Source organism: Babesia microti, chromosome III (assembly GCF_000691945.2).
Source record: "Babesia microti strain RI chromosome III, complete genome".
Taxonomy (NCBI): Eukaryota; Apicomplexa; class Aconoidasida; order Piroplasmida; family Babesiidae; genus Babesia; species Babesia microti.
In genome coordinates, this window is record NC_027207.2 from 936,264 (window position 1) to 958,255 (window position 21,992).

Below are 21,992 nucleotides of genomic sequence, written 5' to 3' on the forward strand. Positions count from 1 at the left end.
AATAGTTAATCGTAAATTATCCGCACAAAACTCGCATAGCTTAAGTTTAAAGGTTTCACAAATAAACGCTATAATCTACAATTCTGTACATTCTTCTGAAAATTAAAAAGTCGAAAATAAATCCAAATAGTACATACTGGCTTATGTGAATACAGACTTAACATCTTGCGGTGCCACGCGGTAAACCCATACATTTCCCTCTCGCCTATCCAACCTGCCTGTCCTTTGGCAAGCCCTTTTCCTGTAAACAATCAACTCCCTAATATCCTCAATGATCTCCCTATTCAAAAACCAAAATGTATGCCTAATGTTGTTAATATTTGACCCTAGCCAAGTAGTATCAATGACATCCACATCCAGCCAATTTTTTTTATCTGCGTCCTGGCAGTCTATTTCAAAGTTGGACAGTGTGTTAGAATGTTTAAAGTTGCCTTTCTTCCTCCTCTTTCCACGACCATCAGCATTGACGTCGATGTTGACGCTCATTTTTTTGTTCAGATGTTTGGGTAATTTCATGTCAGCAATAGTCGCAGAGTGCTTCTCCAAGAAGCCCATTTTTTTACTCTGCAACGGTTTGATTTCAGTATCGTTAGGGATATAATAGCGAGCGTCTGTGCTTTCTGAACACTTTAAAGAATCACTGTCTGAAGAGTCAGAGGAGATACTTTCTATATCTTTAGTGGAGTAAACATCAAAAACCCGTCTTCCCAATGCTTTTCCCTTAGTGAGTTTTTCACAACTAATAAGCGCCTTATCCCGAAGATCTGAGAATATAGATATTATCGAACAGTATTTCCTTAGCACTGCAAAATCCTGTGTTAGCTCTAGTGATTTACCTTTAATATAAATGTCTCCAGGTCATACTCTGGTGATATTAGTGTTATGGTCAACAAATTTATCTTAGAAGCATTGGACGAATCATGCTTATTGAACATATGTTTGATCTTGGAGAAACTGGTAATAAACATGCGAGCACCCATACTGTGCGTCATTATGTGCAGATTCCTAATGCCATTTTCAAAAAGTGCCTCAATAAATGATTTAAAATGACAATGGACAACTTCGTTGGAAGCATTATCCCGAGCTTTAAAGAATTTGAACAGTGAATTTTCTGAAGGCCAGGAAAATATCAAAGGTTTTATGTATGGGGGAAAGTTCCCAAAGGCTGACATTTGGCCCATAAGCACCACAGAATCTGTACACGATGTATTGAAACCATGGATAAATATCCAAACCTCAACAATGCCGATCATTTCGCTGGGAATCCATCCTTCAGCGCTTAATGTCTCTTCGCAGTCGATTCTGATCGTCACAGAATCCTTGAAATTAGTGCAATTAGACGTGTGACCATGAATATCAATCCCATAGGCGTTGGTTGATACCGTAATGGAATTGAATGTATTCGTCACAAAAATAGGAGAATGTGGACACATTGAAGACAATACAGCATCTAAGCTTGTGGCGCAGGAGAATTTATATTCAAAATTGTTTTTTGATGCGTGCTTATAATAACGTAAATAGTGGATAGGATTGATGCTTTTCTTGGACGTGACTAAATTGTTAAGTTTAGGTTGAGATGATTCATTAATGTAATTTACATTGTCATTGTTAATGTATGACTTTATGGGCTCGGAATTATCAATAATAATATTTGGGAAATTTTCACTATCATTGGCAGCACATTTCATGGAATAATTTATCTTGTTAAGATCATTTGATACGTGGGACAATGCCAGTGCCACCCCATTTAAAGTTTGGAATTTTGGCTTTTTGCCGAATATCAGCTGATTATTTTCGTCAAGTTGGTAACTTTCTGGAATTTCCAATGTCTTATGTATCACATCATAATTGATGTTTCCAATAGGCAAACTCTCCGCTTCGTAAGTTAGCACACGTGGAAAAGTCCTAAAAAAGGCGCCTGAAACACAACATTCAGCACTTGCTACGCCTATTTTCATGTATTTTGGATCAAAATCGCATTTTGCCCAGCCTATAAGAATATTAGAAAATCCTGATCCTGTGCCCATTTCCCTAGCCTTAAATGTACCAATGGGCTTGCCTATATCAATTAGTTTTCAATGTAAATGTTATAACGCATATAGCAATAGTAATTTAAAAATAGTTGCATATACATTGACCATTTTATAAAGTGATGTATATATGCTATTGTTATTGATTGTTGTATGTAAATTACCATTTTCCCAAAACCCAACAAGAACTTCACCATAGAAGGAGGTGGATTTCCAAAAGCCAAACCCATGGGGACGATTAAAAGCGTCAACCTGGCCTACATAACGACATGGGTGGTTCGTCTTGGCCACTCGTCCAACGTTAAATAGGAGCGCTGGCAGGATCTCCTTGTACCAAGGCAAATTATCGATGTGTTGTAAAATAAGTGACAGCCCAGTAGACTTATTTCCGCTTGATTTGGGCATGCCTCTGGTAATCAAGTGCCTAAACGCCATCACTTTAGGCACAGTGACCGATATTTTTTGCTTATATGTGATGCGATAACATTCAATATCCTGATTTATCCAGTATAAAATCAGATAGCGATAGATGAAGCGGTAAAACAGTGCAATTACATTTGTTATAAATAGGAAGATGGAGTAAAAAAAGAGGATGGCAGTGTCAAAGTAGCATTCACTGTATATGGTATAGGAACGTAGGTTGTATATAGGTTCATTGTAGATGTGAGATTTGATATTTTCATTTAAATTATATAGCATGACAATAGGTATACCAATTAAGTAGATGGCTATGAAAATTTTGCTGAGTCGTGTAGTACGTACAAAAGTTAATGGGTGGTGAGAAATCCACAAGCTAACAACTGAAAATGCATAACATCCATATACACAAATATGTACGACGTTATTAGGGTCTGAAAGGAAGTTGTGATTGGGGGCCTGCTGTTTAACAGGCCCAAATTGTCCCGAAATTTGCGTAGATGATATTACAAAGAGTAGGAAGAATGTCACTAGTGATATACTGTATACAAATGAATAGTTTGAAAATGCCCCGTAATAAAGCCTAAGCGCCTCGCGGTACTTCATATACCGTAAAGTATCTTTCAATCCATCCATAACCAATTCCATTTCATTGTTGTTAACAATGAAAGTGGAAGAAGCTTCTGATTGGCAGTTAAAATCCCCTACACATACATTTTCATCTTCCGGGTCGAGGTTATGTGAAATTTCTGGCCCGCTTCCTGCCATCATCAATCATAGTCACAACCCTGTAACCAGATATGGGTAATGATGGGGTCTATTATAATCTGAACAAACAAGTTATTCACCTATACATCTCAACTATACTCCAAAATTATCACAGTTGGACAAACCAATTGCTACTGGTAATTTATATGCTTCAACTGCACACGTTATTGTTCTAATCTTTTAATCCCTATCCGATCATATCTAATTTGTTTGGATATTAATGATAAATTAGTTAAATATAATTATGGTGCTTAATAATTATTAATTATAGCGATAGTTTTCATATGTGTAAGCAAACAGCATATTGTTTATGTCAGTACTTCAACTGCAAGTTTTTGGTAATTTGTTATATATATATAGTGGAAGATTGGTGATTTGGTATAATACTATTGGTGTGTAGTTTATTAGAAATTTTTTTAATTAATTGTTGCAATGACGATCCACCAATACCAATGTTGGTAGGTGAAGTTAATATATGATAAATGGAAAAATATAGATGGTGTGTTAAAATGTATATTGTAAATTCAGTTCAAAATTCTCAATGAATCGGCAGATATTTGCTGTTTGATTGGGGGAGTATGAAATGATGAGTAGTATTGTATGGGTACAATTAAGGTGTGGTTACACGTAACGTGGGGGTGTACAGTTTATGAGCGACTCAGATCCGTCACATTCCAGCCATAAGGGCGAGAATTATCCTGTTTTTAGGCTACTAGAATGCCAACTTGGAGATCCTGTTTTGGCTCACTCCCTCTCTACTTACGGAGTAGTAGCGGGGACAACACTTGGTAGAGTTTCAGCATATATCTTTGATTACCCGTTAGGTACTCTAAAATTTAACATAGGTAATCCAAGGGAAGGAGATACAGCAATTCATATGCCTAATGAACCCTTAAATAGCTCAACTATCACCACTAAGGCTGACATTGGTATCCGGGTGGGTGATTGGTTGTGGAATCTATTTAGTAAATCCACTATTTTACCCCTAAACAAACTGCTCCAAACACACCTACCAGGGCGCTATACCGTTCTATCTTCTTTCAGTGATGAACCTATTCAATCTGTTTTTATGTCCAAAAACAAGGTATATTCTCTAGTGGGTACAAACATTTTCATCACTTACGACTATAAAGAGTACAAAATTATTGATTCAATGGAAATCGATTGCCCTAGACACTTGGGCGCTAAACAAATTCTTACTTTCAAGCATGATGTATTAATCGAAACACCTCGAGGATTTTCAATCGTGCAACCAATTAAAAAGACCCAGGTCACTAACACAGCTAGAGATTTCTCAGAGTGTAACAATCTGCTTGATTTTGATGGAAAAAGAATGTTGTAAGTCACAATCACTTTTGTTCATCTATTATTTTTTACACATACTATTTTATAGATACCAATCATGTTTTATTTCGCTGTATATACATGGCATGCGTTCTTTGTTGGTTAAATAATCAGTTTAACAGTCCAATTTGGTCAAAACGCCAAACCTTCTCTTCAATCATAATATAATTTGCCACTTTTGTTTGATAAAAATTTAAGAGCAAGACTTACGCAGGTGTTACCAGCGATTGCATAAACAATTAAGAGTACAAATAATAGAATTGCTAAATACGCTAGAACCGCGAGTAATATTCACTGTGGATGTATCGCTCAAAACGCACTTAGTTACCCATGCCAAATTCTGGGAATCTCATCGCATCGTAGTAGTTTTGGACGCTAGGAAATTTGAACTTTATGAGTTTAAAAATTCCACTGCACCTGTAATGCATATTTCACATAGTGTATCACTAAGAAGATAGGAGGAGATGTCGCAAATTTATGTGCAGAACACTCGAACCTTCTGCTCGTATTGATGAGGAAGGGTGCTATATATTTAATGGACGCGCAACTTAACATAATTTACACTTTGTCCACACATCCCTCCCACTTCGACCTGGGTAAGGAATAAATAACCCAGGATGGCCCTACAAACTCAGCAGTTACCTAAACTATGTCTCCTGGACCGCAGACCAAGTACTGCTAATGTCATATAGGGTGTTTATTTTAGCAAGTTTCCCGATTCGATATTCAATTCAAGTCAGCATCTGCCCTGTAAAAATTGCGCATGTATGGATGCGGAACATAGCGATAAAAGTGATACAAACAGTATAAATGGCGATTAAACGATAGCTATAGGAATGATATGAGTGTCTACGAGACTCCAGATGATGAGTTATAATTATTCAAATGTCGAATATTCTTTGGCTATGTTTTTTATCTGCTGCGGGGTGAGAACTGTAAACCCCTCAGGCAATAGCTCCTGTACCATACTAGATAAATTTGGATATTTATCAATTTTTTAAAAAATAGTCATGTTAATAAATACGCGTGTAGTTTTGTTTGTCGGGGAGGCGAAACATATTGAGACACATTTACTTACCTCTGTAAATCTGAAATGTGAGTTACAACCGCAAAGTAAACTTCGTTGACTCGCATAACCATTGTAGGGCTATATGAACAAATTTACCCACCATTTCTCCCTGTAGTTGCTTCTCAGTGCCTTGGTTATAAGTTGATATAGAATAGGTAATTGTTTTTCTAGGTCCGCCTTAAGATTGTCGTTGCATTTCGATACGTCTATCTTATCAATCCTTCTGTTTTGTATCTTATTCAACAATTTATTAGTCTCGTGCACATGTTTATCAGAAAACTCCAGGCATAGGGCAAATATTGAATCTTCGAGTGTAGTTTCAAGTTCTAATTTATCTATAACTCGTCCAATTGGTAAATTATCCTTTATGTAATGTAGGTTTTTTATCATAAATAAGTGCCTATCCATAGAATCGCCTTTTAAGCGGCTGCCAACGTCAGATACGAATTTTATCAATTCTGCGAGCTTTTCAACTGCATAGTGAGTTTCAATTCGGTTTAAATTTGCAGATATTGTACCCACAATATTTATTGTAGGAGAAAAAGGCTCACATATCTCAAATTTAACATCATCAAATTTGTGATCTAGCGATGGGTTTATAATACTGTCTAGGGCCGAGGCCAATTTATACTTGAGCAACTAAATAAAACATCTAATACCTTTTCCAACTCCAAAAAAGATTTATATATAGGATCAAATGCGTCGGAATTTAGTAGTGTTGTTGGTATTTTGCTCTTGTCAAACGAATCAATTGCACTGCATAATAGAGGCATATCTCCAAGGTTATCCAAGTGAGGTTTGAAACTGTCAGTGAATGATAGAGCCAGGCTGTAAATTATACTCTTTAGACGCTAAATTGGGCATGATTTACCTGGAAACCTGAATTGCAAAATGTAGTAGAGAAGAGTGATATTTCTAAATTTGATAAACTAGTTGCAAATTCAATAGATTCCTGCAATAGTTCAATTTGGAATGAAGGATATATCTTCTGTTTTTCCTACGTCATAGGCGTGTTACTGTTAAATGTGTTTCAAAAATAGAGTGCAAAACCTTAATTCTCATGGCAACATAGTACAACTGCAATTGATCAAGGTGGTTTTCATATATAGAATCGCCTAGCTTAGTTTTCCCAATAAAAACATCCAGTAAAGATCGCATTTTGATAGCGAAGACCCTGTGTAAATCTCTGATCACATTTAATTGATTTAAAACATTTCAAAATACCATAAATTGAAATACTTCGTACCTACAGTGTAAAAAGTGTTTTGAAACTTCTAGTATCAAATCTTCAGAGGAGTGAAATTCGATTTTGGAGTAAACTTCCCTGAACAATCTATCGGATAGATTGAATGCTCTGTTGCGCAAATCAATGTAATGCGATTGATAAACATTCGATTGAATGTAGTTTGGGTGCAAACCGAAGAAGTCAATTGAATCCTGTGATGAGCGGATTATTTTGGCCAATTCTCCCCCAATATTCCCTGCTGTATCTATGAATTGAGATGATTCGCTATCAATAACCTCGTCATCTGCACTTTTATCAGTGGCATTATTAACTGCATTAACAGTGGCAATGGAATTGGCTGCGATATCAGAAGAAGAGTGTAAATATGTTAGGTTTTGTAAATGAGCTTCTGAGAATAAAGGCCTGGAGTTTTGTGTTTTAGAATCCAAATCATCAATTATTCTAGTCAATACGTTGTATCTGCGATAGTGTTCATAGTGTCGTTCAAATCCAGATACCAAATCCTGTATTAGCAATTGCCCACTTGTAGCTGGGATATGTTATGGGACAGTAGATTGTACTTATCTTGTATCCTTTTAAACTCCTCTTTCTGTGCTTGGCAAGTGGAATGGATTGAATCCAGGTCATCCAAACACGTAGTGAAAAGATGCTGTAACTCCAGACTTCTTTTACAAAATACATTGAACCTGAGTTACAATATAACTACCATGTAAACTTATCATTTTTTAGGGGTTTATTAGTCACGATTATTTTTTTCTGGGTGATATTATACTCACTTGTGCCAAATCGGAATTGTGTTGCGACTGTTTTACAATGCCAGAAAGGTCACCAAGCGGACCAACCTGTTTAAATAACTCATTTATTGCGTTCAAATGGTCGTTCATGGTACACCTCTTGCAAAATCAGACTTTGACAAGCATTGAATCTAAACCTAACATTGTGGGCCCCATGTGTATTGGCGTAACATTTAGTGCAATTAGCAAGTATTACCTAATTGCATATTAGTAAACTGAGCGGCATGGCTCTAAGATATACTAGGGAAGGGCGGTATATCCAGAGGTTGCCAATCGTGAAACGTAAAATTGAGCCGTTTGTTGACCATCTAATTTGGCGCTTGGCTGATTGGCATTACACCCTTTACATGTCCAGGTCGGCAAAGGACTCGTTACTATCTAAACAAAAAGGTGGGTTAATACTTAAATATATTTAATAAAATGAACCAAGAACCTGCTTATCTAACTTTCTAATGTACAACTAACATAGAATGTGCAGACTCATTATCGCTAATGATAAAAAAACTAAACGCTTCTAGGTGCACTAAAAGTACACTTGGAAATAAATACCTACGAGTGGCATTGCCAATAGTATCCCCTTTCCATAGGCAATCAAATCCTTTTTGTAGAATATCGCAGAACAGAACGGGGTGGAAGTTTTTACACAGGCAAAGGGTACCAGAACCCAGGCCTCACGGCCATCATAAGATAGGAGGGACTGATCCTTCCGTTCCTGTACTACCCTAGCATGGTATAATAATTTTTGTTATCGTCCTTTGATAATAATAGCTGTGGTAGTAACCTATATACAATGCCTAACTATGCCTTCATATCAACACATTGCTGCTTATATTAAATAATTGATGGTTAATATATAACTGGTAACATGTATAAAAGTGTATATACTGTTTGAATTTCATAGAATAAATTATTAAGCTCTATGAAAGTAGTGCGATTAACATCACTCACATCATGGCACCACCATCACTAAACTATTATCAATGGTTAAAATGATTTATATATATCTATACTAATCAATTACTGGGGGAAGTAAAATATGCAATAAAAATACCTTCCAGTTACTACATTGTCATTCCGCGTTTGTATTCTTAAATATGGCCAACCGCACTGATCCCTTAGCCCATTGCATCCATGGAACAAACCCGCAATTCCTAGTTAGCAAAATAATCAGAGACAAGATCTATAATTCTACTTATTGGAAAGAGAGTTGTTTTGGCCTAACGGGTAACATGCATTAATTCAGCTGAATCTCTGATAGATCGTGCTGTTGAACTCAAATACGTTGGTTCTACAATTACAGGCAGTAGACAAGTTTCTCCTTTCATTTGTTTAGTACTCAAGCTTCTACAGATACAACCGGAGATTGAAATAGTGTTGGAATATATACGGAACAATGACTACAAGTACCTACGAGTTCTGGGGGCCTATTATCTGTTAGTAATAATATATTATTTAGACGGCTTGTAGGAAATTCGCCTGAAATTTACTTAAATCTGGAACCTCTGCTGGCAGATTATCGCAAAATTAGAATCCAAGATTCCAATGCCAAAATCACCATAACCCATATTGACGAGTTTATCGACCGGTGTCTTAGAGATAATACAGTGTTGGATATAGACCTCCCTCCCCTCACTAGAAGGGAAGTTTTGGAGGAATCCAAACTCTTGCTGGGTCCAAGAAAAAGCCCCTTGGATGCTGAGCTGGGCTTGAACTCCCTGTGCGATTAGGGGAGAAAATTGATGACAAAAAATTTTTAATTTTCAATATAGTGCTAATCAATCACATCACCCATTATATATGACATGACAATGAAAAATTTTAATATACGGTTGAACATATAGGCATATTTAGATGATGTGATCATAACAAAATTTTCAATCTTCATACAACAATTGTAGAAAATGGCATACCGCAGCATATATATAAATATTATAATTTCTCCAAACAATTTAAAATTCATCGATAAATATTGTAAAAATGCTGTGAAAATTAAGTGAGAAATTTACATAGTAACTACGTTTAGAAAAAACATAGTTACTCAGCAACTCATTGCGCCCACTGAATAAGCCATAAGGATTACTGTTATTTCCCAATTTAGAAGCCTAATTTTCGATGTTACTAAATCTTCCTCCTCAAAATAATCTCTTTAATGGAATTTTTAAATACAAAAAAATGCTGCCAACCACTAGACATGTGAATTCCCAATTGTCTGAGAATCTCAGGCTCGTCTAGGAATCGCACAAATTTGGATTTTTCACATGCAATTACAGGGGAATTTATCTCATTCTGTCCACTATTCTTTAAAATGGCCCTTTGTTTGCATAACGCTTCTGCTGCATCCTGAGATTGTTTTGGCAAAATAATATAGCGGTAAACGTACTTGTCCGTTTGAAACTTTGGGGAATAAAACACTTTACCAAATCGGGTGACTAATGTGGCATAATCTACCGGATCAGTTGACATGAATTCATCATTGACGTCGTAAATCTCACCGATATGGGTGCCCAAACCATCCAAATTACGCTTGGCAGACATAGTACATGCATCGTAAACAAGATTATCACACTCTATGGCATTATCGTTCATGGAGATCTCCCTCACCGTTGGAATATCCTCCGGTTGTATAGTCACAGGTTTGCTATATTCACTATCCAAATTATCCATCGTGGGCAACAATTGTTCGTAGAGCATCAAATTTACGACATTCTGCAATTTGTTCAATGATTGCTCAAATGACTCGATATTCGTGGATTCCTTCGCGGATTTAAGTAATTTAGATATTTCCTGAAGTTTTCCCTTTGGGGGAGTAGCTTCTTCGCTTCTATCAATTGATTTATGTCGTTTCAATATGTTAGTGGAAGAAGCTGCTTCCGTTGGATCTAGAGTTGTGCGATTTATGTACTTAGGTTGGAACAATTTGTGCCAAAATTGACGGCCAGTTAACATCTCATTTGTGTTATAGAAATCTGGTATATCATGTGCCATATCGGCCCTACTTGTAGCCCTCCTGGTTTCAAATGCATCCTTTAAATATCGTTTTGCTGCCTCAACTGGTCCAACATTTTGACAAACGGTGGCTTCTTCTCTATACGTTTGATGCCCAGCCAAGGGAGTGCCCATTTCAAGTCCATTAAACTCATCAGGTACAGTTGTTGATCGAGAATTACTCCTTCCGTAATTGAGCGTAGTATTAGGAAGTGTATTTGGTATAGTATTGTGGATATTGACAGTGTGTATGATATTTTGGGGGTTAGAGTCAAAGTGTTGTTGCCGTGTATTAGCAGGTTGGGTTAGAAAGCTGCTATTATTATCATCAGATGGGATATTATAATTCCTTCTTTCACTCCGGGTTGTTTTTATTATAGCTGGTGCTGAAAGAGTCTCCCGTAATGGTTTCCTAGGTAATATACAGCCATATTTGTCAAATGGATTGTGCTGAGGTTTCAAGTTGGGGTGTTTGTTGATATTTAGTTCAGTTAAGGTTATGAGTGACCGTTGCGGTTGCAATTCTCCGTTCAAATGGGCGCTGAACACATTCCTTCTACCCACCAATCTAGATTGGCTTTGGGTACAGTTATAATCACTTCGATCGACTGGCGCATGTGATTTTTGCGATATATAATGGCTGTTCCCCTTGTTATCCAGCCCACTATTTCGATTATTATTCATCACAAACTAACACACAATTTCGCCACATGACACAACGCACGTAAACTGTCACACTCAATTAATGTTAGAATGTGAAATTTTTTTCATTTTAAACACACTATCTGCCCATCAAAATTTGATGTAAAAAACTACTTATTTTTATGCACTACAGTAACACCTAATAATCACATCGCACGCCACTAAATTAACAATCCATTTCGCCCTATATCTGATACGCACCTTGCATTTACATTACATTTTAACATTTCACGGTCTCATGCGAATATCAAATGCCATCGAACTTAAAAATCATCATTTAACTAATTATGCTATGGATTTGTGAAAATCCAGTGCCAGTGTGTTAGTATGTATCAGTAGTTGGTAGTATAGTTGGAACATATCTATATGTGGTCATTCTCGAGATAATTACTAGTTATAATTTTAGAAGTGAGGGGCCTTGGTGCACCTGTAATGCATGGTCCCATACGCCTTGGACTCTCAGTTATACAATTAGTAATTGTTGCACGAGATTTTTCCAAAAATAACTGTGTAATATGGCAGAAGGGAGTCGGAAACAGACGGGTGTTAATATGGAAAAGGTGGAAAAGTTGCTAACCTACATTGCCAGAGTAAATTATCACTAATTTAGAAAATCGATGAACAAAGACCTAGCAACGTAATATACTTCATAATCGATATCCTAACCAAACATTATCCTAACCATTTCTCATCCTACCTTTCTGTGTGGAAAATAGGTAATGTGGAATTAATATAGACGAGGAATTGGAATGTGAAAAGCAGAACGTAAGAGATTTCTTCAAACACTTCAATTCATCATCGGAGATAGGACAACACTTCATCAACGCGGGTTTTGATAGCGTATTGAAAATATAACTTAGTTGGATTCACTTTGTTGTTTAACACCAGACACAATTGATGATATTGAAGCGTACAATGATGCACACTGGCTGCCTGGGCACAAAGTCAGAGTGCATCAAATCTTTATGAATATCGTAGAAATGGTGGGAGAGTATAAGGAAATTTTGCGCCAAAAATATTTGCGCCAAACCTATCCAGATGCTTTCTCGCAAACCAAGATGGTTCCAAAAGGCTTTTTGCCCTCCCCTCATTATAAAACAAACGTAAGGATAGATCTTTGTTTTTTTGTTAAAATAAAGTGCTTTGGCAAATACTATCTGAATGACATGTAACGTAGGATTTAACTGAAAAGGGTGGAATATGTAACCAAGTTGCCTCTGGTCATATTTCCCCAGGTCATATATCCCCTGGACATTTGTCCCCTGGTCATCACACACGTGGACGTCTAACCCAAGGTCATAATATGTCACCCGGTGGATATACCCCTTATAGTGAAGATTTGACTACCATTAATATGCACAAGGGTGGATATGATAGTGTGTTGAGTAAGATTCCTTCTACACAAATGGCCAAGAGGAGCTAAATTCACATTGTTTTATGTTTTTGTACAATTCGCATAAATATAGTTTCACAACTGAAATTGATTTTAAGGCCAGAATTACATAGCTATTTCCGTTATTTGCATTTATTATATTTGTTTAAAAAGTTGGTTAATAATTTTACGCATAATTCACATATTAGTGATTAACCACATAATATGGTGGTACAATGTCTGCAATTGATGTGTGGGTAGTGTTAGGTAATTAGACATTAAAATCACAAAATATGGGCAATGGCCTTAATTAGACAATCACTAAGAATTTATTATGTAAAATTATTCATTATCGTGTTGTACACCCGCACAGCATCATGCTGGAATGAAATGGTTCACGAAGCCATTGGTAAGTGATTATTCAAATAGCACTCACAGCTATGAGCTCCATTAGGGACAAGAATTTGAGCAAGTTAATTAGTGCTTTACATGGTGGAGATCTTGTAGATTTCGCCTACTGGGGACATACTGTGGAATCTATGATACCGCAATCATCCGACCTGTATGTGCAGGTAATGAACTAATGATCTAGCCACAATATGATAAGAGTTGCAGTAAATTCTATGCTGAGTGTAATAATGATGATGGCCTATGTCTACTCAACGGGATCAAGTTTTTTTACCACCGATTGCTACCAAATGAGATTGAGAAAGTGAACTTTAGGTACCCTAAAGATATCAATTTCACTGATATGGATTCTATCAAATATTTGGTGGCACTAATAGCTGAACTACATGATCCTATGAAATTCGGGCTTGAACGTGATAATTTTGGCCGGAAAATCAAAGTATCTGTTGAACATACGCCATTCTTCATACTCACTACATTTGACACAGTGAAACTGGTAAATGATGGGGATTATAAGCCAGTGGATAAGACTTTGAATGAAGTGATTGATAGTTATTTGTTGGATATTTTTGCGGAGAGACATCAGGAATTCTGGTACGGCGGTTGGACTCATGTTAATAGTTTGGGAATCAAATTTCACGAGGAGGTGGAAATGTTTAAAAGGAGTTTGCACAATGCATTTGATATTTGGGGTCAAGAGACCTTTCACCTTTTGTGTACCATATACCAAAAGTTGATCGAACATGCCAATGAAAAAGGCGTTAGTTTGGGTGATATTTTTTCGGTTAATATGCCTTCTGATGTACAAATCCACATTGTCCAATTATTGCAACAACACATATTACTCGCAGGTGCTAGAATTTCAATAGTCCTAAACCACATACTTTCAACTAGAAGTATTGACTCTGGGCAAACTGCAATTCAAATGCATAGCAACGATTCTCATAATCCTAAGACATCAGTCAAGTTGACTAGGTCCATCAGTTACTTGAATGGATTTTTAACAAATTTCACTATATTCCTGATCATGGCTCTAATGTTATATGTTGTCATTAATGCTAGGAATATTAAAAAAATTCTGCTAAAGCCCGTTTTGTCATATCGTTCTTCTGGAATTTACCATTGATTATGGGTTATATAACTGTTTAATGTAATTTTGTGAAAATTAGTATTGTTGTTAGTGTAGGCCATACTTCTTTTGCAATCTCCCACAGAGCTTCCGCTGTACGATAAATCCCAATGGTTTTGCTTTACAACGGGTTTTGTATCCATCTCGGCAAATGCCCCAAATTGAACACTTTGGTCTTTTGGTATGTCTCTTCCCTGATCCACCTAAATGAAGCTTGGTGTTACCCCCGTGTGGGTGAGTGTTTGGGTTAGCAGCTACACCTCTTACTTCAGGTCTCCACCCAAGCCATCTAGATCCCTGAAAACTTACCTATTCCTCCCAGCCTTCCCAATGATCCGTTGTCCATGTAAAACATTCGATACTTGACCGATAGTGGCCCAGCACTCTAAATTATTCATTTTCATGCCTAATGGGAACTTCCTAATTTCTGTAGATGATAATTTTAGCGTGGCAAATTGATCATCTTTACTAAATAATATGTTTTATACGATATAATTGTGGCGAAAGTGCCAGCAGCTCTTGCAATTTGGCCCCCGGCTCCCGGTCTAATCTCCAAATTGTGTACAATAGATCCAGCCTAATTCAATAATGAATATTACACGATTGTATAAATTACACATGGAACATATTTTTCTAATCATAGCGTATGTATGCTTACAGGAATTTTGTGTAGAGGCAGCGAATTTCCTGGTTTTATTTCTGCATGTAAACTGGAAAGCAATCTCATTCCCGGTCTAATTCCTGCGGGCGACAAAATATAAGATAAAACCCCATCATCATATTGAACCAGCGCAGAATGAGCACTCCTAGTAGGGTCGTATTCTACTCTTAAATTAATTGTGAAATTACCGAAGTACAGTGCAGTATATATCTTTCCTCTGCCTTTTAAAATCTAGTAATCTTACTCGTTGTGCCACCCCTCCACCCCTATGTCTTTTTGCTAGCTAAATTAACGGTAGGTTACTCTGCCATAAATATTTCTGCCGGCAAATTTAACTCTTTTAACCGATAACTGCGATATTACGCGGCCCTGAGTAACGGAGTGTGTCAACCTTAAACGTTGATTCTCTTAATCCATAGCTTTTGAGTAGCATTTTTTGCTTATCCTGAATCACACATTTTTTACGATGGTAAAAGCGTCGATCACTTTGGGAGGTGCGATGTTTGTCTTGGGAAATCCCGTTTCAAAATCAATAAGTGGAGGGATAACTCGTTTCAAGTTACAATATGCCTCTGCAATTAAGGATTTTGTTACGTGAGAAGTAGCGTTTGCACATAACCAATCCATTTGACATTACAATATATTTGAATAGGCACTATTTACAAACTGCTACACAACGACTAGGCGCCCCAGGGATATGCTGGTGTGGTTTTAGCATCTGTAGTAATATGGGCGCCAGGAAGCTCTTTTCTGGTACAAAATAAGTTACTTAGGTGGCAAAATCGCACGTAAATTTAAGGGATGCGAAAATCCATTTGGCAAAATTAAATCCAAAGAGGTATAAATTGCGCAATTTAGGTCAAAAGTGGAATGTTGGATTACTATCGTCAGAGTCGACGCGCCCACGCCATTATTGATGAGAGGAGGCATAATTTCAACAGGAATAAGAATAAATTTTCATTAGAAGATCAAGAATGTTTGGAAAATGATTGTTCTTTGGGGGACTTTGATGAGCCTCCGCCATCAGTTCCCCTCAAATCGAAGGTTTCAAATGTAATTTTTCAATCCAGGCTGAATAAAATTGAGGTGTGGATGGATTTATGTAGATGAAAGTAGCTCGGGATGAGAGGTTTAGTAAATTGGCTGAGATTGACGAGATGTTTGATAATGTAAGGAATGAATTATCCTTTAAAAAAATCCATAATGAAGAGGAAGCTGATGAATTTGATGATATCAAAAGTAAGTTTTCAGCGGGAATTGATGTAAAAATTACAAAAATACAACAGAAAAATCGCACTCTCTATAACAAACTGGTCAGTTTAATCGGCAATCACACTATTGCTCAAATATTATCTGTCATAAAAAGGTAAAAAGATAATTATCTAGGGAAATTAGTGATATTAACAATAGTGAACTTCCAGAATTGCTAGATTTTTCTGTCGAATTAGTTAGCATGAATCTAAAAAAACGGAACGATTGGTGGGATTTCACTCATTCAATCTCTAAAATGTTAAGTGCTAAAGAGTATAAAAATAAAGTTTACCAATACTTCTTGAATTCTGTCAAGATAATGTACAAACGATTAGTAGATGAATCAAACAAACTTCCAGGCAATGATAATCTGCAATATTATCAAGAGGAAGTGAATGATTGGACAATAGACATTAATTGCTCTAACGTATTCACTCAACTATTTAATGGAAATAATGATATTGAATTGGCTACGCTAATTTTTGCTGTCAAATTATTTCCCCTAAGCCCTAATAATTCTGAGTGTAAACTGGGATATATCGCATTGCTATTACTAGAGAACTTTGCGCGCGCGGTAATAACACAATACAACAATTTAACACATTTACATTACGAATATTTTACAGTGATATATACTGTTGCACTGCAAAATAAAATGTTTATACCAGTGTTGTTTGTGTTGGCTAAGGAAATAATCGAGCATAATACAAACTTGGAAATTGAATTTGTTGAAGAAGTAATCGTCAGCACTGCAATTATAATTAAGCACTTGGCAAATTCATCAAAAGGCACTTATATACTATCCCATTTATGGTACACCAAAGATATGGAGTGTCAAATTAAAAGATTTAAACAGGGGCACTTATTGGTTAATGTAATGAATGAGTTGAGGGAGAATGGCCTCGAACCACTATCTTTGTTAAACTCCCAGCCCAAGGTACATAAATGGTTATGTAGAGTGCGATATTGGAAGCACCAAAGTTAGTGCTTATGGACAATAAAAAGAAGAAACAGAAAGATGGATTGAAGAAGGCCGTTAGAAGGGAGAAGAAACGCGTCTCTAAAGTGGTAATAGGACATAGTTATGTAGATTTCCCAGGAATCCCAAGTGCTTCGAGATCAGCAAATTTCCAGTAGCTTGGAACATAAGCAGCGTGTTGAAAGTAGATACAAAGAAATACTTTCCGCTGCCATGATTGAGCAGGAAGAGTTTAAGAAGGAAGCAACTAGAGGTAATACGATAGTGAATGTAGGGGGGGACATGGATACCAGTCTCATGAAGCATAGGAAAAGGAGGAAAAGTAGATTAGCTGGAAATGCCACTGTATAAACTACTTTCTTATATAAATTTGTACACATATAAATTCGAAAATCGTGTCTATATTAGCCATCCTAGTTTAGGTTCAACTTGCAGATTTGCTCTCAATTTTGGTACGACCGGGCTTAGTCAGTTCCATAAGGTGGCTGATGATACATTAGAAGTAATATTAATTTGATTTAGGATATATACGACTCTTTAGACTCATTGTATGGCGAGCACATTGAATCCATTGATCTAAGTGTATGTAAATTATAATGCAGAATGGAGTCCTAACTGCCGTATTCAAAATTATGCCCAGGAACCCAATTTTGATTAGTAAAAATGAAGATAAGTCTGAAATTTGGTATGCATCTCACTCTGGTGTAGACTACTTTTCACTCAAACCGAGGGAAACTCTATTAGATTCATGGAAATCCAATGCGAACAGTAAGAATAGACACCAATTTTAGACATATTGCTATCAAAAAAAATAGCAGAAGATATAAAGAAAATCGTCGGAAATTAAGTTGTGTGATTATCTATTCAACCACTTAGCACTAGGCAATGTTACAATTGTAGTACGATAGATAAGTAGTTAACTTTAGACTCCAACTACCAATTAATTGCGTGTATCTAATAATTATGTTCCAATTAATAATTGGTAAATTCAAGGTAAAAAACAGAGTTGGCCTGAAATACCAACTTCAGATTGTTTAACCAGGGAATCAATAGCCTCCTTAATCTCCTGTTCTTGATAATCTGCCAACGATTTAGTAACAACAGCAATACTTGCAATTTTATCGTTTTGGGTTGTCAAAAACTTTATTACCGCAATTTCGACTGGATTTGTGATGAAATCATACTCGACGCCCAATTTAACATGTTTCCAAGACTCTTTGTCAATCAATACAGTAGACTGTAATTTAGAATTACTTGTACTATGCAAACGCGTAGCGGCATCCAACGAATATGCCGCGAATTTAACGGCAACTTTATGATATTCCTGAAATATATCATCCACAATACGAATATGCGTGGCATCAATGTAGTAATCTTCCTCAGATAAAATTATTACAGCACCTACAACATTAACCAAGTTTCCATCCGAAGGATTACTACTTGCGTCTAAATCACATACCGCTTACTTCTACCAGTTCTAATGTTAACTTTCCCCCATTCATCTTCCAAAACCATCACTATCATACTGGGCAATTCGTTAATGTCACTAATCCGTCCTGTAATGCACACATTTGTTATTAATTGCCCGTAGAGTGTTAGACTTGTACTTTTGGCCTCTAGTGCACTTTTTACCGATGATTTAAGCAGATTTACATCAATTGGAACGATTCCCTGTGCGGGAGAAGAAGTTGATACTCCTCTTTTTACCGATTTTTGAAAGCCAAAATCGTTGACTGCATCATTGCTATCCCACTCTTCCATGCCATCAGAAGTCAATCTCCTCCGAAATTCTGGAAAAGGTTTTGTGTCTACAGGAACAGGATCCGAATTGAAGGTGGAGAAGGAGGGAGATGACCCAAAGAGTCCGCCCACCGCACCGAAACCAAAGCCATCCATACTATTGTGTGGCACACCAGCCAACATATATTAGTTCTGATTTAAAGTACGAAATATTTTTAATTTAGCATACATATTGTGATAAGATGGTTTTTAATTATTATTTCGTAATTAAAATATCACAACATAATGACACATTTTTACTTATATTAACATTGCTACTTTATAATTTGCCATATATATGGAATTGCATTGCTGAATGTTTCAATTCTTGTATAATGTTACCCATCTTACATAATAGTTAGTTCGTTACATAACAATGCTCACAACTAAGTACATTTAAAGCATCGTCTACCGTTGATTCTCTATGATACAATTAATCCATACATTATACGTTCGAACTGGAAGTTAATTATTGTATAATTCGTTGTTAAAATGTCATTGACGATTGAGGGTAAGTTTATGTATAATCTCCGCTATGGGTTTATACCTAACATCATCCTTTCCATTGGGCTTGCATACGTCATTGTGGCACGAGTGTAATGGGCGAAAATGCTGATCTGTGAAAGGAGGGTTTGCCTTGCCATGTTCCACAATAAATGTGTTAATTCCCAATCTAGTAACTCTAGTCTCAATTGTCTCTTCAAAAGTGTATATTTTGAACAGTCTCTTTTCGATCAATTTTGAAAAATTATTCAACAAATGGTTTATAAATGTATCATCGCAAATCTTTTTTATTGTATCAGTGAATTCCATCCCAATGAGTTTTAAAATGCGTAAATTTCTGGGATTTGTACCATGGCTGCTCCCAAGGTAAGGGACAGCATAGCCGACAATTGCATGCAAGTTATTCATCAATTCAGGGTCGCTCAACAACATCAATTGTGTAAGTAATCCACCAAATGAATGACCGAGGATCAGCAAAGGATTGTTGCCCACTCCTGCACGTCTTAGTTTTTTGCAGAATTTGTTAGCCAAACCGGTGAAATTTCCAGATTCCAAAGTTTGAAAATCCTCAACCCATTCACCTTGCACCCAAATCTTCCGTTCAAGTCCGAATCTATTGGCCCAGGGGAATCTAGCTTTCGCCTTAAGGAACTGAGAGTAGTATTCTATGGCGATGATGCGTACGTTGGGGAATTCCCTGGCCAAAAGCTCTCTTGGCCACAACCAATACCAGCAAATATCCCTAGGAACTTCTTTCTTGTATAGGTCATTTGATTCTGCCGCTTTAGATAATCTCCAGGTTCTAAAAGGTGAACCGCATACTCCATGTATGATTACCACATCAATTAATGGCTTGTTTAGGCCGGCATGTGGTATTCCACTGTATTTAGCCAGTGGATCCAGAGTATAATTTGGTAAATAGATTGGATAGATACCCAGAGGATATGAATTTGTCGTGTTGTGATAATTGGCCAGCCCTCTGAGCGATTCGTAGTATATTCTACTTGGACAATTATTGTGAGATTTTCCTTCAGCGCCATCAATGGCAGATTGCCCAGATATGTTTATGGCGTGGACCAAAATATCCCTAAGTGCGATATCCTTGTTTTTTATAGCTCCATCTGATACTATCTGCAATGTGCAGGTTAGATAGTCCCAATTTGGGATCTTTGAATTCAGAATTTGTTTGGATAAATTCACCCCCTTTTCTAGTCTTTGATCCTCATTAAGTTCCAACAAATCTCTAAGTGCTGGATACTCGAGAGATATATTCCTCCCTCTCTTGGTCCAGGGGCCCGTTGTTTTAACGTTAAAACATCCAAAGTGTCTCACATTCGTGTTTAATTTATTCATAGTTGACCAATGCTTTATATCACTATACTGTTGACTACGATTCAATGAGCTTGTATAAATTAAATCTCGACCCGCATGTATTCAGCTCTATGCCTTCGCAATTGATAGTAGCTTGCGATGGATATCTAGTTCCAGTGCCTAAATAACAAGAAATTTACATAATAACAACAAATTTCCGTCTATATCACACACTCCACAAGGATTGTCAACCAAATATGCCTTATCGCAACAATTCGATGTACGATTAATAATTTGTAATTTGGAATCGCTGGTGCCTGGGTTAACTTAGTTACACCTGCAATAATGTAAGCATGGTAGGTGCAAAATGGCAATTTCTGCGTAGATATTGAAGGTCGTTTATACCTTGCCACCAGTCCCTCTCTTATATCGTATTCACGAATGAACATATCTTGTCTACTCCCAACTAAAAATGTGTTATCGTCCACCCAGCACAGCTATATAAGTAATTTATTAGTGTTTTAACTTAATAAGCTGTGTAACATACCTGGTTAATACCTCCTTGCTTATGTTGTGGATCTGAGAGAAATGAATAGTCGGTATTTTCGCAAAGGGCGATAAACCCACTATGTGTGCCTATGAGATATCTCCTCCCGTCCACGTTGAATGACACAGAAGACACAATGCCAATTCTCCCCTTGTCCTTCCTGGTGCCAAATCCCAGAATCTGGCTGAAGATAATGGTACCTGTAGTGGATTTGTCGAGTGAATTACGTCAAAAAGTTGTATTTGATTCTTTAGGCCAATAACGATCATGCCGCCCAGGGGGTGGAACGTCACAGTATAAGACTCAGCTAGGTCCCCGTTGTAATCCTGTGGCTTGTATGAGAAATAGGGCTTGAAACTCGTGGAATATAAATTTACCTAAATGTCTATTGACGTACCGGATGGCCACGGGAGGCTAAAGCGAAGCACTTACTAGCTTCTTCAGTGAAGGTAAATCTTGGGAACCAGCAAAAATCCCTAAACTCGTCACTAATTAGATTGTCACTGATAGCGGTGTTAGTAATATTTGTGTAAAATGGAGACACGGGATTTTCAAATATTTTAAGGGTGTTATCATTAGCTACAGTTGAGATGAGAGATCCATCCGGGGAAAACTTTCCGAACCTTAAGTAATTATCTGGTTTTGATTCATTGTGCGATATAGACAGCACATGTTCAACCTCAATGCCCATTCAGT

The 21,992-nt window shown here is 36.9% G+C and overlaps 14 protein-coding genes across 14 annotated transcripts; 7 read left to right on the top strand and 7 right to left on the bottom strand.

Moving 5' to 3' along the window:
* Positions 1–141: 141 nt before the first annotated feature.
* BMR1_03g02655 (conserved Plasmodium membrane protein, unknown function) lies at positions 142–3,215 on the bottom strand (the record flags this gene model as incomplete). Its single annotated transcript, XM_021482081.1, has 3 exons — positions 142–813; positions 837–2,059; positions 2,195–3,215. The coding sequence occupies 3 exons, from the start codon at positions 3,213–3,215 to the stop codon at positions 142–144; spliced, it is 2,916 nt and encodes a 971-aa protein (XP_021338641.1).
* Positions 3,216–3,864: 649 nt separating this feature from the next.
* Positions 3,865–5,380, top strand: BMR1_03g02660 (conserved Plasmodium protein, unknown function; the record flags this gene model as incomplete). The annotated part of the gene is made up of 6 exons (XM_021482082.1): positions 3,865–4,039; positions 4,061–4,553; positions 4,774–4,978; positions 4,999–5,155; positions 5,176–5,231; positions 5,252–5,380. The coding sequence occupies 6 exons, from the start codon at positions 3,865–3,867 to the stop codon at positions 5,378–5,380; spliced, it is 1,215 nt and encodes a 404-aa protein (XP_021338642.1).
* On the bottom strand, positions 5,437–7,758 carry BMR1_03g02665 (dynein beta chain, putative; the record flags this gene model as incomplete). Its single annotated transcript, XM_021482083.1, has 10 exons — positions 5,437–5,527; positions 5,638–5,706; positions 5,729–6,267; positions 6,288–6,479; positions 6,500–6,625; positions 6,646–6,802; positions 6,875–7,377; positions 7,398–7,560; positions 7,581–7,630; positions 7,651–7,758. The coding sequence occupies 10 exons, from the start codon at positions 7,756–7,758 to the stop codon at positions 5,437–5,439; spliced, it is 1,998 nt and encodes a 665-aa protein (XP_021338643.1).
* Positions 7,759–7,892: 134 nt separating this feature from the next.
* On the top strand, positions 7,893–8,394 carry BMR1_03g02670 (conserved Plasmodium protein, unknown function; the record flags this gene model as incomplete). The annotated part of the gene is made up of 2 exons (XM_012793691.1): positions 7,893–8,058; positions 8,138–8,394. The coding sequence occupies 2 exons, from the start codon at positions 7,893–7,895 to the stop codon at positions 8,392–8,394; spliced, it is 423 nt and encodes a 140-aa protein (XP_012649145.1).
* On the top strand, positions 8,763–9,395 carry BMR1_03g02675 (PRP38 family; the record flags this gene model as incomplete). Its single annotated transcript, XM_012793692.1, is given in 3 exon segments — positions 8,763–8,892; positions 8,912–9,101; positions 9,125–9,395. 3 exon segments carry the CDS (start codon positions 8,763–8,765, stop codon positions 9,393–9,395), a joined length of 591 nt encoding a protein of 196 aa, XP_012649146.1.
* On the bottom strand, positions 9,787–11,337 carry BMR1_03g02680 (hypothetical protein; the record flags this gene model as incomplete). The annotated part of the gene is made up of 1 exon (XM_012793693.1): positions 9,787–11,337. The coding sequence occupies one exon, from the start codon at positions 11,335–11,337 to the stop codon at positions 9,787–9,789; it is 1,551 nt and encodes a 516-aa protein (XP_012649147.1).
* On the top strand, positions 11,871–12,778 carry BMR1_03g02685 (hypothetical protein; the record flags this gene model as incomplete). The annotated part of the gene is made up of 5 exons (XM_021482084.1): positions 11,871–11,945; positions 11,966–12,071; positions 12,092–12,195; positions 12,216–12,458; positions 12,533–12,778. The coding sequence occupies 5 exons, from the start codon at positions 11,871–11,873 to the stop codon at positions 12,776–12,778; spliced, it is 774 nt and encodes a 257-aa protein (XP_021338644.1).
* On the top strand, positions 13,118–14,261 carry BMR1_03g02690 (P1 nuclease, putative; the record flags this gene model as incomplete). The annotated part of the gene is made up of 3 exons (XM_021482085.1): positions 13,118–13,136; positions 13,157–13,299; positions 13,320–14,261. 3 exons carry the CDS (start codon positions 13,118–13,120, stop codon positions 14,259–14,261), a joined length of 1,104 nt encoding a protein of 367 aa, XP_021338645.1.
* BMR1_03g02695 (Ribosomal Proteins L2 C-terminal domain) lies at positions 14,313–15,559 on the bottom strand (the record flags this gene model as incomplete). The annotated part of the gene is made up of 11 exons (XM_021482086.1): positions 14,313–14,467; positions 14,489–14,553; positions 14,574–14,649; positions 14,671–14,732; positions 14,753–14,841; positions 14,923–15,091; positions 15,114–15,208; positions 15,229–15,294; positions 15,317–15,370; positions 15,391–15,497; positions 15,520–15,559. 11 exons carry the CDS (start codon positions 15,557–15,559, stop codon positions 14,313–14,315), a joined length of 978 nt encoding a protein of 325 aa, XP_021338646.1.
* Positions 15,654–17,506, top strand: BMR1_03g02696 (hypothetical protein; the record flags this gene model as incomplete). The annotated part of the gene is made up of 8 exons (XM_021482088.1): positions 15,654–15,678; positions 15,699–15,763; positions 15,784–16,011; positions 16,032–16,291; positions 16,312–17,113; positions 17,134–17,244; positions 17,267–17,408; positions 17,430–17,506. 8 exons carry the CDS (start codon positions 15,654–15,656, stop codon positions 17,504–17,506), a joined length of 1,710 nt encoding a protein of 569 aa, XP_021338647.1.
* Positions 17,493–18,002, top strand: BMR1_03g02697 (hypothetical protein; the record flags this gene model as incomplete). Its single annotated transcript, XM_021482089.1, has 4 exons — positions 17,493–17,657; positions 17,678–17,737; positions 17,758–17,923; positions 17,947–18,002. 4 exons carry the CDS (start codon positions 17,493–17,495, stop codon positions 18,000–18,002), a joined length of 447 nt encoding a protein of 148 aa, XP_021338648.1.
* BMR1_03g02705 (hypothetical protein) lies at positions 18,144–19,051 on the bottom strand (the record flags this gene model as incomplete). Its single annotated transcript, XM_012793698.1, has 2 exons — positions 18,144–18,601; positions 18,622–19,051. The coding sequence occupies 2 exons, from the start codon at positions 19,049–19,051 to the stop codon at positions 18,144–18,146; spliced, it is 888 nt and encodes a 295-aa protein (XP_012649152.1).
* A 378-nt stretch (positions 19,052–19,429) lies between these two features.
* On the bottom strand, positions 19,430–20,791 carry BMR1_03g02710 (Protein SERAC1; the record flags this gene model as incomplete). Its single annotated transcript, XM_012793699.1, has 1 exon — positions 19,430–20,791. The coding sequence occupies one exon, from the start codon at positions 20,789–20,791 to the stop codon at positions 19,430–19,432; it is 1,362 nt and encodes a 453-aa protein (XP_012649153.1).
* Positions 20,792–20,825: 34 nt separating this feature from the next.
* BMR1_03g02715 (Telomerase Cajal body protein 1) lies at positions 20,826–21,987 on the bottom strand (the record flags this gene model as incomplete). Its single annotated transcript, XM_021482090.1, has 6 exons — positions 20,826–20,929; positions 20,950–21,066; positions 21,087–21,246; positions 21,297–21,476; positions 21,497–21,673; positions 21,694–21,987. The coding sequence occupies 6 exons, from the start codon at positions 21,985–21,987 to the stop codon at positions 20,826–20,828; spliced, it is 1,032 nt and encodes a 343-aa protein (XP_021338649.1).
* Between the last annotated feature and the right edge of the window lie 5 nt (positions 21,988–21,992).